Source organism: Osmerus eperlanus, chromosome 5 (genome assembly GCF_963692335.1).
Source record: "Osmerus eperlanus chromosome 5, fOsmEpe2.1, whole genome shotgun sequence".
Classification (NCBI taxonomy): Eukaryota; Metazoa; Chordata; class Actinopteri; order Osmeriformes; family Osmeridae; genus Osmerus; species Osmerus eperlanus.
In genome coordinates this window covers 22,340,064-22,355,366 of record NC_085022.1, presented here as the reverse complement: position 1 = coordinate 22,355,366, position 15,303 = coordinate 22,340,064, and the positions used below count along the sequence as shown (strand labels likewise).

At 51.8% G+C, this 15,303-nt stretch overlaps 1 protein-coding gene across 4 annotated transcripts in view; it reads right to left on the bottom strand.

Moving 5' to 3' along the window:
• Positions 1-6,688: 6,688 nt before the first annotated feature.
• dusp8a (dual specificity phosphatase 8a) overlaps positions 6,689-15,303 on the bottom strand; it is a 36,129-nt gene continuing 27,514 nt past the window's right edge. For all 4 annotated transcript variants that reach the window (XM_062462717.1, XM_062462719.1, XM_062462720.1 and 1 more), the window contains 4 exons: positions 10,323-10,489; positions 9,982-10,141; positions 9,452-9,575; positions 6,689-9,072 (listed from right to left, as the gene is read on the bottom strand). In XM_062462717.1, coding sequence (XP_062318701.1) covers positions 7,866-9,072; positions 9,452-9,575; positions 9,982-10,141; positions 10,323-10,489 — 1,658 coding nt within the window. In that variant the 3' untranslated portion in view covers positions 6,689-7,865. The remainder of the gene's footprint in view (positions 9,073-9,451; positions 9,576-9,981; positions 10,142-10,322; positions 10,490-15,303) is intronic.

Sequence of the window (15,303 nt, the reverse complement as noted above, 5' to 3'; positions counted from 1 at the left end):
TGTGCATCTGGGACACACTATGATGTCATCTCAGTCTGGTCCAAGTCCTTGTTCCTCCAGGGGTGTGTGTTTCACCGGAGGAGGTAAACATAGACCAGACCACTGATCAGGAGTCAGATAACTGTACCCTCTGACCTAACCATTAACACACGGAGATGACATCATGTCTGACCTGCTGTCCCTGTTCTACCTGCTGCTGGTCCTCTGTCCCACTGCTCCAGGATGTGTCATGTTGCAGAGGCTGAGCTATGGGATGTGGCATGCTGCAGGGGCTGAGCTATGGGATGTGGCATGTTGCAGAGGCTGAGCTATGGGATGTGGCATGTTGCAGAGGCTGAGCTATGGAATGTGGGTTGCTTAGTCCACCAACAGTGGGAGTGCTGATGGAGACTGGGCTAGTGTCAGGGGGTTAGGGGGTTAGGGTTAGGGGGTTAGCTTCAGTAGGACTGGAGCCAGGGCTACGGCTAGAGCTAGGAGCGGTGGGGCTGTGAGGCTGGGAGGCTGTGGGGCAGTGGGGCTGAGGCTAGGAGCGGTGGGGCTGTGAGGCTGGGAGGCTGTGGGGCGGTGGGGCTGAGGCTAGGAGCGGTGGGGCTGTGGGGTTGTGGTTGGTGGGGTAGACAGCACTGTTTCAGTCTGAGGCAGAGGCACACCATTAGAGAGACAGAGACAGGCGTCAGCACGTCCAGCTACTTTAGTCAGCAGTTTGATGACACACGCACACACACGCTTTCTACACTCTGCAAAGTTTGTGCTTCCTTTATAAAAAACAACGGCTAAGCGTAACCCGAGGAAAAGGGACTGAAATATGTGAGGTAGCATCTAGTCTGACTTGTAGAACAAAAATATTGATTCATTTTCACCTTTCCCAAGGGAACCAGTATGAGCCATAGAAGCTCCAAGCCAACAGTAGGTGGCAGCATTAAGTTACACAACAACAGCTAAACAAGGTGAAGAGAGACCGAATAAGCAGAAGTGTGAGAGAGGGAGAGAGAGGGAGAGAGAGTGCAGGAGTGAGAGAGAGTGCAGGAGTGAGATAGAGAGAGAGAGAGAGCTGGTAAGACACTAAAAGGAGGATGCTAAAGACTGAGAGGTTGGGATGTGAGTGTTCACCCAGAGCAGCACAGGAGGACTCAGGACCTCCTCAGCCTGCCTCTGGTCACCAGGAGCTAGACACGCTTCTCAACACCCCCTCTCGCTCACCACAGTCCTGGGTAATACACAGGTGACCATGACAACACTAAATGCATTACAAAGGATTGCCTAAGCTTTGCAACCTCAGAGCCTAGTGCTGTGTTTCACGCCACACACACACAGCACTGCTTACCTCTTAAATATTCATTGTCATTGTGAAGGTGTAGTGAAACTATCGATGTGAACTTCGGCAGAGAGAATGATTGATGGAATACATAAATCAGCCATTGAGGACTTGACAGAGATAAATGTCTGTATATACTGTAGTGTAGACTAAATGTATGGATAAATTGTCACTAAAGATATAGATATTCTATATGGTTCTTTTTTCCTTTTAGGGCTATCAACCTTAGTCCTAGTCCCTCATGGAGGTCCTTGGAAACTAGGACCGCATAGTCTTTCTAGATGACCCCTCACGACTGAGGCAGGGGAGAGAGAGAGAGAAAGAGAGAGAGAGAGAAAACAAGGGATTAATATACAGACCAAAAAGCAAGAATGGAAGAGAGGCTGATGTAGAAAAAGATGTAGAAAGAGCGAGGAAGAAACTGCAAGACCTAAAAGCAATAAGGAGAGAGGTTGAGAGAGAGAGAGAGGTTGAGAGAGAGAGAGAGGTTGAGAGAGAGAGTAAAGGGGAGGGAGAAAAAGAGACAGGAAGTTCAAATGAAGAGAGGGAGATGGAATGAGAACGTTTAGGCATGATCTGACAACAGGGTTATATAAGGACAAGAGTTCCATGGAAAACGTAGGCAAGAAATCCTGGACTCCCTCTGGACGACGGGTGGAAAGATAGGGAAAACTCTGCTGATGTCACAGCGAGTGCAAATGTGAGGGTGTTGGTTTGGTATGAGGGTAAGTGAATGTGTGTCTGTTATTGTGTGTGTGTGTGTGTGTGCATGAGTGGAAAACTGTGGAATGCTTTGCTGACGTAAGGTTCCTAACAGTTTCCATATATAAGGCCTGGGACCAGGCGCCAGACCTGCAGTCAGCACAGACACGTCTGGTACCCATCAACACACACACACACACACACACACAGCCATTCATTCTCTGTGATTTCTCAGTGATCCTAGCTATATCTATATATAAGGATGTTTGTCCTTTACACATTTAGTAACAAAATAATGTCTGAACTCATAAAGCCTGAACTGTTCACATCACAAACTACGCCAGAGAAACAAGAACATGGGGCCGTTTGTCAGACAGAGCTCATGAATATTCATGCTGTTGACTATTTTGGGCCCCTGGAGGAGAGTGGGGAACCTGAGGACAGAGGAGGGCCTGGAGGAGAGGGGAACCTGAGGACAGAGGAGGGCCTGGAGGAGAGGGGAACCTGAGGACAGAGGAGGGCCTGGAGGAGAGGGGAACCTGAGGACAGAGGAGGGCCTGGAGGAGAGTGGGGAACCTGAGGACAGAGGAGGGCCTGGAGGAGAGGGGAACCTGAGGACAGAGGAGGGCCTGGAGGAGTGTGGGGAACCCGAGGACAGAGGAGGGCCTGGAGGAGAGTGGCGAACCTGAGGACAGAGGAGGGCCTGGAGGAGAGGGGAACCTGAGGACAGAGGAGGGCCTGGAGGAGAGTGGGGAACCTGAGGACAGAGGAGGGCCTGGAGGAGAGGGGAACCTGAGGACAGAGGAGGGCCTGGAGGAGAGGGGAACCTGAGGACAGAGGAGGGCCTGGAGGAGAGGGGAACCTGAGGACAGAGGAGGGCCTGGAGGAGAGTGGGGAACCTGAGGACAGAGGAGGGCCTGGAGGAGAGGGGAACCTGAGGACAGAGGAGGGCCTGGAGGAGAGGGGAACCTGAGGACAGAGGAGGGCCTGGAGGAGAGAGGGGAACCTGAGGACAGAGGAGGGCCTGGAGGAGAGGGGAACCTGAGGACAGAGGAGGGCCTGGAGGAGAGTGGCGAACCTGAGGACAGAGGAGGGCCTGGAGGTGACCTGCAGGTGTATTAGCAGAGACACACAGGACCTAATACTCTGCAAGGGCATGCTGACACACACACACACACACACACACACACTATACTGTAGGCAAGGATCATCCACTCTGATCCAGTATACACACAGTACACAATCATTGAGGCAAGCATTTTCCATCGCCACAGTTTATGCACAGGCTTTCCCACTATGAGCAACCTTCGGATTACTATCCCGCTTCTCTCTCTCTCTCTCTCTCTCTCTCTCTCTCTCTCTCTCTCTCTCTCTCTCTCTCTCTCTCTCTCTCTCTCTCTCTCTCTCTCTCTCTCTCTCTCTCTCTCTCTCTCTCTCTCTCTCTCTCTCTCTCTCTCTCTCTCTCTCTCACACACACACACACACACACACACACACAGGTTCTCTCACTCTCATGTTGTGTCATCCCCTGAAGGTAATCACTATTCAAACACATCACTGCGCAAATACCACACCCAGCTCCTCCTAGCCAGTCTCACCAATCTGCCATCCCTTTGACTACAACCGCACCTGGAAACAGAACAGGGAAATGGAGGACAGGAGGCCTGTCACAATGTGGGCAAGGGCAATGGGTGTGCACGTGTGTGTGTGTGTACATGTGCACGAGATGAGGTGGAGGAAGTAAAGGGATGATGATGCAGACAATAAGCCGATCTATCTGCTACTACTTATCTTCCTTTTCCCCACGATAAACACCCCCAGACAGATGCACACATAGACCCGCCACACACACACACAGACACGCCACACACACATAGACCCGCCACACACACACACACACACACACACACAGACACGCTACACACACACAGACACGCCACACACACACAGAGCCGCCACACACACACACAGACACGCCACACACACAGACACGCCACACACACATAGACCCGCCACACACACACACAGACACGCTACACACACACAGACACGCTACACACACACAGACACGCTACACACACACAGACACGCCACACACACACAGACACGCTACACACACACAGACACGCTACACACACATAGACCAGGGCAGACACGAGCAACCTCCTGTCTGGTTATTAGGTATACTCAACACCTGAGAACAGGTGCCTGGGGGTCTCTCTAGGTGCCTGGGGGTCTCTCTGTCGCTCTCTCTTCCGTGTGAAACTGCTGCTGCTAGCAGCTGACACATGACCGGCATGGCAGTATTTAAAAGTCTGAGCATAATCGGTTTAACGATGACCTACTTGATAAAACAACAGATATGTAAACAATGCAGATGTGCGCTGATGAGAATGTGACCATTCCCGTTGGTCATCTCCTAACAAGGGCACATGTCCAGATCTGGGTAGATTACTTGGTAAGAAAGTAATTGAGCCTTGAGTCATCTCAAGGTCAATGATTTTGACAAGAGCCAAATAGTTGAGGCAGATGAGTGAGTCAGAGCCGTCTGAAACGGCAGGGCTGGTGTAGTGCTCCCGGGCAGCGGTGGGGAGTTCCTCCCGACAGGGTCCGTGGTGGGATGAACAACACAGAATGGTTTGAAGAACATGACAACAGAACCTGACGTATACCGCAAGACACCTTCAGAAGTCTGGTCGAATCCATGACTTGGTGCTGTTTAACCCTTGTGTTATCTTCGGGTCATTCTGACCCATCAGTCATTGTGACCCACCGTCGTATTGCTACAAATTTACTGCATACAAAGACAAAGTGAAGCATTTTCTTTTAACAGCTAGGCTGTCTCAGACCCCCCACATTGCAATGGTTAAAAGAAAATTATTTTAATTTGTTTTTGTATTGGGTAAAATTGGGTAAACACAACGATGGTTCGTTATGAACCTTTGGGTCATGTGACCCGAAGGCAGCACGAGGGTTAAGCACATGGAGAACCAACAACAAATTGGACAGGCGGTCACTATGTTTTCGCTAATCGGTGTAGGTTATACAGTACTTATTTTATATTATTTTATACAGCAGAGAAAAAACCCTCTCCATTCACTCTATTCACTCCTGTTCAGGTCCCATCAGAGATTACATGATCAAAAATCTTTTTTACAGAATAATATGATTGTTTCAAAGTCACATGAACCCGTCTTCAAAAGTAGCATCAAAAACTAAGTGAAAGTGCGCTCTGTATGACACACCATCTCTTTATCAGTTGCAAGAATGTATTAATCAAAGAGTCATGCTGAATGACTTGAATTAAATTCAATGATGTTGTCAATTGATCTAGGTGTCTACGGAACCCAAACAGAGACCCAGAAACAGAGACAGAAAGCATTTCATATTTTGTAATGTTTGTATTTTTGTCTCATTTTCACAAAACATGTACAGGGGAATGAAAAGCCTTTCAATCGAACCTGAGGTATTTTGCGTCAAGCAGCCTAAGGTATCAGGATATTCTTGTAAAAACTCACCTAAATTCATCAATGTTCTTAGATACGTTGCTATGTACACAACAACATAATAATAATAATAATAATAATAATAAACATCAATACCAACAATTATAGCAATTGGGACAGCCTGCATCGTCTCATTTACACAATTTTTTAAATAATTATAACAACATCTTTTTAAAAATATAGAGAAGTACAGGAGAGGAAAGAAGGTGTGCCAGGTTTCAGACCAGGAAGTATGGAGCTGAACACAGGAAGTATGGAGCTGAACACAGGAAGTATGGAGCTGAACACAGGAAGTCAGTCTGCACACAGTTACAGCAGCACATGGGGGGGGGTCAAGCTGAAAAGGTAGAAGTTCGCCATATAGAGAGAAGCTACCAAAAGGTGGAAAAACACATACACATTATAAATAAATGACCTTCTCACACCAGGAGAGTGAGTGTTCAATCTTTTACCTCTTTATTTTCCGTCTGTTTTGTTTCTTTACTAAACCTTTGGAAAAATAAGAATTGAAAAGAAAGATCAAGAGAGGGAGTTTAAGAGAGAGAGAGAACAAGCGAGGGAGTTTGAGAGAGAGCGAGAACAAGCGAGGGAGTTTGAGAGATATGCATTGTGCTGAACCAGCAGGTGTGTACCCCTGTTCCGGGCTAGGCTCACCTTCCCCTGAGAACAAACAAAATGTGTGTCTCTGTTTGTGTGTGTGTCTGTGTGGCCAGTTGTTTTAGCTTTGGGGGACCACTGCTCTCCTAGTCTTGCCCTGGCTTACAGTGGCTGTGTGTAAATACCAGCCATCAGAAGGGACGCAGTGCCTGAACATCATCATCGAACCTCTACCGTAAGGATCTTCTTGCATATAGTTGTTTACATTTTAGCCCTCGAAAATACACGTCAGCAATAACAACACCGTGCTCGCACACGTCACCTGGGATATCCCCAAGTCGCCTGCTCCCGGTCTTAAGAGCACGTCAGTAGTCGTGACATCTGTCTGACACTTTCCGGAAACGTCCGGGACACTGAGCTGAAGTTACACACACCTCACCTGTGATGACGTCACCAGCGTGCAGTGAAGTGGCTGATCACTGTTTTCATAGATGAACAGCAAGTGCATTTCAACAGTCCGACCTCACTCTCCCCAAAGAAGGAACAGCACATATTGCTTGCTTGCATTTGTTTGTTTATGTACGTGTGTGTGTGTGTGTGTGTGTGTGTGTGTGTGTGTGTGTGTGTGTGTGCGTGTGTTTGCAGTCAGAAACACCATACGGAAAAACCCAGATCAAAACAAGAAAAGAAAGAAAGTCCACAAAACATTATATTATTTCTCATTACCAGAATGAACAGATAAAATAAATTAAAACTATAACTGAGAAGAAAATGTCCATTAAAAGTCCATTAAAATCGCTATATATATTCATATAGTATATATAGTATTTGTCTGTCTGAAGCCAGCCTTTCTGGAGCATGCTCAGTGGTGTCTAGTAGAAGGGCCTACATGTGGAGAGAGACATGCGGGTACAGAAGCCCACAGTGAGGGCAGGGACAAGGCCTCACCGCGCCCCAAACCTTCGGCACATCACACTGTTAACACTAGACACAAAGGAGCAGAGGTGCATTGTGGGAAAACACCCCGTGTGTGCTTACTGCCCGTCGCTAGGAGTGTTCATCATTAACAGTCACTTAACGTCCCCTTGAAGCACAGAAACCAGGAGTGGGGTTGAAACACAGATGGAGCCTTCATAGTTGGGACGCAGTACCACCAGTCATCCTGTGGGGGAGCCAGAGAGTCTGTCGGGGTGTCTCTGCTTTGTGCTGCTTGTGGGTGCTGGGGTGGTTCTGCAGAGCAGCTCTGGCTCCACGCCCAGTCTGAAGCAGGCGGGGTCGAAGGGCAGGGGCCAACACAGCCATGCTGGGGGTTCACAGTCCACTAACACTGAGGTGAAGCTTTGGGAGGAATCAGGGCGGAGTCTCAAGCCAGACATGTCACCAGTACAGTACACTACTTCTGCCCGTCTGTAGTGTGGCTAACAGCAATCTGAGACATGAATGGTTTCCTCTGCCACAGAGAGAAAGGGTTCATGTCCAGACCCAGCCCTCCATGGCTCCCTCCTCCTCCCAGGGGATTTGGTTCTTGGTGACTCGGTCCCAGCGCTAGTCGATGAGCGCTTAACTCGCTAACACAAGTCTGCTTTCTCTCTCAGAGTCTATAACACTATCTAGAGATGGGGAGCGTGCACACCCCTCTGTCCTCCTCCTCCTCCTCCTCCTCCTCCTCCTCCTCCCCTCCTACAGTGGACCCCTCACGTCCGCTGGCCCCTGTGTGGGCGGGCGATGGTCCGGTGGAGGGTCTGTCAGGACACCTCGATGATCTCCAGGCTTCCGGAGAAGCTGGACTGCTTCCCGATCTTCCCTAGCTCCTCCCGGGAGCCCGTCTCTGAGACGCCCTCCTCGAACTCCATCTGGCAGCTCCGCCGCTTGAACTGCTTCTCCGACGACGGGCCGCAGGGGGCGCAGGGGGCGGTGGCCGTGGTGGTGGCATCTCGGTGGGCTCGCGGCCCTTTGTCCCGTAGTCGCACGCCTTCGCTGCACCCGAACGCCAAGTACGCAGAGCTGCTCCCGAAACGCACGGAGGAGTCTCCTCCCCCTACCTCCCCTCCCTCCCCCCCGCCTCCCCCCACCTCCATCCCACCCTCCCCTCCCTCGACCGCACCGAAGTGCCAGGGGGCGTCGGCGGTGGGCGTGACGGGGGTGGTGGCCTGGACGGTGTCCCTGTGTTTGGTCCACATGGCCCCGGAGCCCAGGGAGGGCAGAGAGAGCAGCAGGGAGCCCTTGGCACTGTCGTCCAGGCTGGGGCTCTTGTGGACGGGCAGGGAGCGTCCCAGGGTCAGGCTCAGGGACTGGGGGTGGGTGTGGACCGGGGAGCTGCCCGCGCTGGAACCCGCCCCGGCGCCGTGCTTGGCTTTCCGCCTGGGCCTGGAGGAGGACCCCCGGGAGGAGGCTCCCTCGCCTCCCCCCACCCCCAGACCCCCGATGCTGCCCCCGCAGCCCGGGGAGGGGAGGGGGGACTCGGCTGAGCCGGGACTGTCGGGGAGAGGGGAGAACTGGGGGCAGACGCCGTTGGAGGTGGCAGCCCCGGGGCTGTCCAGCTTGCACAGCTTGGGCACGTCCTCTGAGTGTGTGGGCACCATGTGGGGGCTACTGGGCGAGTACACCGACTTGATGTCCAGCGAGAAGGAGCGCTTCAGGCGGTTGGTGTCCAGGATGCGCTCTGCTGAGAGATGCAGCCCGTTGAAGCCCTGCTGGAGCGAGGTGGGAGAGGGGGTCTTAGGCTCCGGAGTCGTCTGGGGCTCCGCCGATGACTCGTAGTGCCCGTTGGTCTCTGGCCCACAGTTGACCCTGTTGACCTCTGAGCTCTGCTGCTGACCTTTCACCTCGGAGATCTTGTCGTCGGAGCTGGTGGTGAGGGCCTGTAGCAGCCGCAGACCCTTCTCAAACTCCAACAGCTGACCCAGGAAGTTGAAGTTGGGGGATATCGAGGGTCGCCGGTCCTTCACAAATCTGTCAGAGGGAAAACATTGGAGGGAAACATTGGTTCCTATGCTGTATGGAGGATCAGGGGGAAACACAATGAACACATTCTTACTGCCCTGAGAGTACTGTCTCAGCCTTCAAGGTGACTCAGGGTAAAGGTGTTTGAAAATGTCACGAAACATGATCTGAAACCACTGCACTGTTTTCTAGACACTAACAGACCAGTGTGAGCCGGTTCCCCTGCCAGCCAACCAACAATATCATTTCTCACGCCCGGGGAAGGGAGGGGGGAGGGGGGGGGGGGGGGGGGGAAGAAAGCGGCGTCTTGCGTTTCCTTCCACAGTTACTGGTCTTTCTACCCAGGGTGCAACTTAAGTTCAGCTGGGGCTGTGGGAGAGCCTCATACCTGTAGGCATCATCTGATGACAAGCCCATTGTCTTCATGATGTATGCGATGGCGATGGTTGCCGAGCGTGAGATCCCGGCCAGGCAGTGCACAATGACTCTGCAGTTCGACACCCTGGCCTTGTCTGGTAGAGAAGGAAAGAATACATCATAAACATCTTACAAAAAATACATGTGATTATGTTACTTTCCCTCCATCGACTCAACTCACATAGTTGAGATTGGACCCCTCTGCATCAAGCCACATCACGTTCCTGCTCCACCCCACCCCCCCCCTCTCTCCCAGCCACCCCCTCTCTCCCAGCCACCCCCTCTCTCTCCCAGCCACTCCCTCTCTCCCAGCCACTCCCTCTCTCCCAGCCACTCCCTCTCTCCCAGCCACCCCCTCTCTCTCCCAGCCACCCCCTCTCTCTCCCAGCCACTCCCTCTCTCCCAGCCACTCCCTCTCTCCCAGCCACTCCCTCTCTCCCAGCCACTCCCTCTCTCCCAGCCACTCCCTCTCTCCCAGCCACTCCCTCTCTCCTCACTCACCAATGAACTGGTTGGTTTTGTCCAGCCAGGGCAGCAGCTTCTCACAGTAGTTGTCGTTGACCGGGATCCTCATGAAGTGGCTCTCGGTGATAAAGTCGGGCTTGGGGCAGGTGTTGCTGGCATTCAGCACGTACGTGATGCCATTCTGAGCCATCAAGTCCTGCACTCGCACACACAGGGAGAGGGTTGACACACACAGGGAGAGGGTTGACCACTGAGGCTGGAGTTGGGTCACAACATCTTGGAACATCCATTTGGAAATGGTGTTAGGACTGTGTGTAGTGTGTGTATCTGGTGCTGTGTTTGCACTAGTGGTGGTGGTGTTGGTGGGTGGGGCTCACCTTGTTGAGAACATCTTTCTGAGAGCCCAGGTACAGGTGTGGCAGGATGCAAGTGGGCCCCACGTTAGGGATGGGCATGCAGGGCTGGGACAGGCTGACGGGCGGCGGGCCCGCCGGCTTCCCCTCGCACAGCCCAGGGAAGCAGGAGGAGAACGCAGCAAAGCCCCCTGAAGACCAACACACACACACACAGACAGACACACACACACAGACAGACACACACACACAGATAAGAACAAGAGAAGAGGAGTTAGTTTCACCGCATGATAAAACGTGACAACAATAATTCTAAAGTCTTGAGACACAGCCTCCCCCTGCAGATGATAAAAGACAAACTGTGAGATTGTTAAAAGCACACATGACTGTGAGGCACTGTGAAGATGAGGCTTATAGTGAGAAAACGATGCGTGTATGCCCCCTGCTCGCTTGGAATATAACAGAGGACTAGCTGTGGGCTGCTGTGAGTCTGCTGGCTGATGGGTGGAGAGGAATGTGTGTGTCTGGCCCTTTAACACACGGGCGGCTCTGCTCCCGGTGTGTGTGTGAGCGGCTCTGTTTCCTGCATGAGCTCATGTCCTGTAGGAGCACGTTACATCAGGCTGGGGGAATGAGACAGGCCACAGGTGCAGGACAGAGGCCCAGTAACACACCACTGACAAGCACACACACACACACACACAGCAAGACCAAGCACACGCTAAGGCGTCCATAAACACACAAAAAATACACATAATCTCGCATGATGTCACATGTCCACTTTTACTTTCTGTCTGAACTCTCCTCTTTACCCACAAATCATTACACTGCATTCCTGCATTACTGCGGCCATGTGACTTCTGGGTGGGGGTGAGGGTGGGGGTGAGGGTGGGGGTGAGAAGTAATGACCTTGCTGAAGAGAAGGGAAAGAAAGGGGGCGTGAAAGAAAAACACTTCAAGGAAACCGTGAGCCTCAACAGAGGGATTAGTACCTAATCTGGGTTCAACCCTGCCTGACCCAATCTGGGACACAGCCATTACACACTCACACACACACACACACGCACACACACACACACACGCACGCACACATACACACACCCACATGACATCACTCCTCTAAACTAGCACACACAGCAAGCCAAGTGGAACGTGCTAGAGCAGAGAACCTAGACCTTCCAGAATCACCCGGCCTCAACCCCTCCCCCCCCCTCCCCTCACCTCCCCCCCTCCCCTCCCCTCACCTCCCCTCCCCCCTCCCCCCTCCCCTCCCCTCCCCCCTCCCCTCCTCCCACCACCACAAACACACAATTTGCAAATGTCAGCACACTCAAAGTGCTGTCAGCTATTATGTTGCTATGAACTGCTGAAAGTCATGCAAAGAACAAGTGAACACCTCAATGTCCTGGCTACCCTCCTATGTCTGTCTGGCCTGGGCCAGACCAGGGCCAGACCAGGGCCAGGCCTGGGTTAGGGGCTGTTTCAGGGGCTGTTACAGGGGCTGTTACAGGGGCTGTTTCAGGGGCTGTTTCAGGGGCTGTTTCAGGGGCTGCCCCAGCAGAGCGAGAGGAGCGTTCATGTCTCCTGGGAGCAGCCAGCAGGATGCAGAACAGAGTCATGGAGCCCTGGCCCAGATAGAGAAAGACCAAAGGCCATCCTGTGTGCCTGCCCCTTTAAGAGCAGAGCGGGCCTGGCTGTTTCCAGCTATTAATGGCAACCAGCAGAACGATGACATCACCCTCAACATGAAGCAGGAGGCAGAGAGAGAGGGAGAGAGAGGGAGAGAGAGAGAGGGAGAGAGAGAGAAGAGAGAGAGGGGGAGAGAAAGAAAAAGATTGACTGACAAAAGAGGGAGGATTAAAGACAAAAGTCAACTGTGTTATTTGTAGAGTACAAGGAGAAATCGTTAGCCAACCTTTGCCTACATTGTTCTGTTCACCCGAAGCATTTGACCTGTGATTGCTCTGACCTCTGACCTATTTGAGCAGCCCCCTCTCTCTTTCCCGCTCATAAACACACACACACACACACACACACACACACTCACACACACAGTTATTAAGAACGAGGAAGGAAGGATCTATTCCAGATTGTTCTAGAAGGGTCTCCTACTGGCTTGTGTGTTCCCATGCGCCCATCCTCGACACACACACACTCCCAAACACACACGGCCACATCTCTCCCCTCCCTGCGTTGCCCTGTCGGAGGAAGTGTGTATGGACGGCGTTAAATAAACAGGAAAACGCAAACGTTACCATGAAAACACTTCACGACAGGATGTCGTTTGGGAATTCTAGAGCGGTCAGAACTAAGAGGGTTTCGTTTGAGTACGTACTCCTGCACCCCCCCTGCACCCCCCCTGCACCTCCCCTGCACCTCCCCTGCACCCCCCCTGCACCCCCCCTGTACCCCCCCTGCACCTCCCCTGTACCCCCCCTGCACCCTCCCTGCACCCCCCCAGCTCCTGAGGAAGCCTGGTGAGGAGAGAGAGGCCTTCGTCTGTCCCCCGGATCACCACAGCTTCAGAGCTGCTCCTGGACGCCACACAGCAGACGCTGAGAGCACAGAACATGGCTGCTCCTGCCTGTCTGTCTGTCTCTACATCTGACCTACACACCTGTCTGTCTGTCTGTCTCTACATCTGACCTACACACCTGTCTGTCTGTCTGTCTCTACATCTGACCTACACACCTGTCTGTCTGTCTGTCTCTACATCTGACCTACACACCTGTCTGTCTGTCTGTCTCTACATCTGACCTACACACCTGTCTGTCTGTCTGTCTCTACATCTGACTTACACACCTGTCTGTCTGTCTGTCTGTCTCTACATCTGACCTACACACCTGCCTGTCTGTCTGTCTCTACATTTGACCTACACACCTGCCTGTCTGTCTGTCTCTACATCTAACCTACACACCTGCCTGCCTGTCTGTCTGCTTCTGTCTCTACATCTGACCTACACACCTGCCTGTCTGTCTCTCTGCCTGTCTGACAGCCTGTCTGCCTGCATGTACTGAGTGGTTTTGCATTCCAGTAACGCTGATTGTTGGGGGATAGTGTTCTCATGTGGTGCTGTCACTGTGGAAAGAACCTTCCTAAACACACGCGCGCACGGTGGTGCAAATCAGAAAGTACCCAGTGAAACATGTCCTCACATTCTCACAAAAGTACCCCATGACACATGTCTACTCCCCTGCCAATCCAAGCACACACACTCACATGACTGAAAATACGCCATGACACACACGCTAGCACAGCTGTCTGTCTCGATGACATCAGAAAGTCAACTCTGAGCTGAGGTCATCCCCAAATAAGACCAAGCACTCACACTGGCCTGCTGGCTGGCCCAGACCTGGCAGGATGACCACAGAGCAGGCAAGGAGCACCCCTCACCCCAGGTCAGATGCTAGGGACCCTCACATATAACCCCCTCACATGTACCTGATTTTAGAGCTGGATTCCTGGAAGTAAACTGGTAAGGGACGTGATTCATGCCCTCACACACACACACACACACGATAAGAGAAAAGAGGGCACTGTGTTGCTGTGGGCCAACCAGTCAGTGCTCACTTCCTCGTCTCTTGCCTCTCAAATGTAACTTGACTCTGTCTGTCTCTCCTGACCTTTAGAAGTAGGCGTACACAATCGAATCAGTTGAATTAATCACAATACAGTAAGTAGGAATATGATGAAAGATGATGTACCTTTATTGGTCAATCAAAAAGAAAGAGATCCCTTATCAGTGACAGAGCACATGGTTTGCGCACTGCCAGATTCTCCATTGATACGTCAAAAGGACTTACTGTTGTGTAACAGAGTACCAAAGCATTAGGATCAGAACAGAGGTAGAAGGACAGAGAGGGAGAGAGAGAGAGAGAGAGAGAGAGAGAGAGAGAGAGTGAGTGATAGAGAGAGAGAGAGAGAAAGAGAAAGAGAGAGAAAGAGAGGGGGGAGAGGGGGGAGTGAGTGATAGAGAGAGAGAGAAAGAGAAAGAGAGAGAAAGAGAGAGAGGGGGGGAGAGGGGGGAGAGTGACACACACACACCCAGACACACCCAGAGGGCAGTGATCTGCCTCTACCCACCCCCCCCCCCCCCCCCCGGTGCTATGGCTCATAAGGGAGAGACATGACGCCGTGCTCTGTGCCCCTCCAGCTGGCTCCTCTGACATTTACATTTCAATGACCCCCCCCCCCCCACACACACACACACACACACACACACACACACAACTATGACATCATTGCACACATTTCCCACTCCGCTCTGCTCCACAAAGCCTGTGTTAACAGAACAGGGGGCGGAGCCTTCCTAGACTGCACAATAACAGCAGACTGCACTCGAGGGCTGACAGACAGGAAGTTAGCTGTATTACCTGTACTGTGCAGACAGACAGGCAGGTAGCTGGGGTTAATAGCTGTACTGTGCAGACAGACAGGCAGGTAACTGAGGTTCATTTGAGATAAGGGACTGTGTGTAGGGTCAGGTTTATACACGCAGTGCTCACGTCATTGCTGGTGGATGATTAACCTAGTCTGAGTGCTCTGACTTCATCCTGTGAAGATATGAGATACCTCATTAATACCACTTCAGTTTGAGTTGGCGTCGCTAAGATAGAAAAGCCTGGCCAAGTGAACAGTGTTACAGTAGTGTGTGTCTGTATTGTGGTTAGTAGTATTTTGGTAGTAGAGTGTGGTACTTAGGGTAATTAGGGTTTCATACTGAAATAGCAGCTTTAGTACTGCATGTCTTCTTAATGTAATGTTATTTATGTCACAGACAACCAGCCAGCCTAACCCCAAGGCGCAACACTCTCAAAATAACTAACAACAACATTCTCTTCAAACACCTCTCTGTTTCTCTCGATTTTCACCGCTTTTGTGTGAAGATGAAAAATGTGTGATGACTTATTTTATTCCCTCGCCTCCCAAACGAGTTTGACACACAAAGCTGCCCAACCTCAGCTCTACAGTACACACACACACACACACACACACAAAGCTGTCC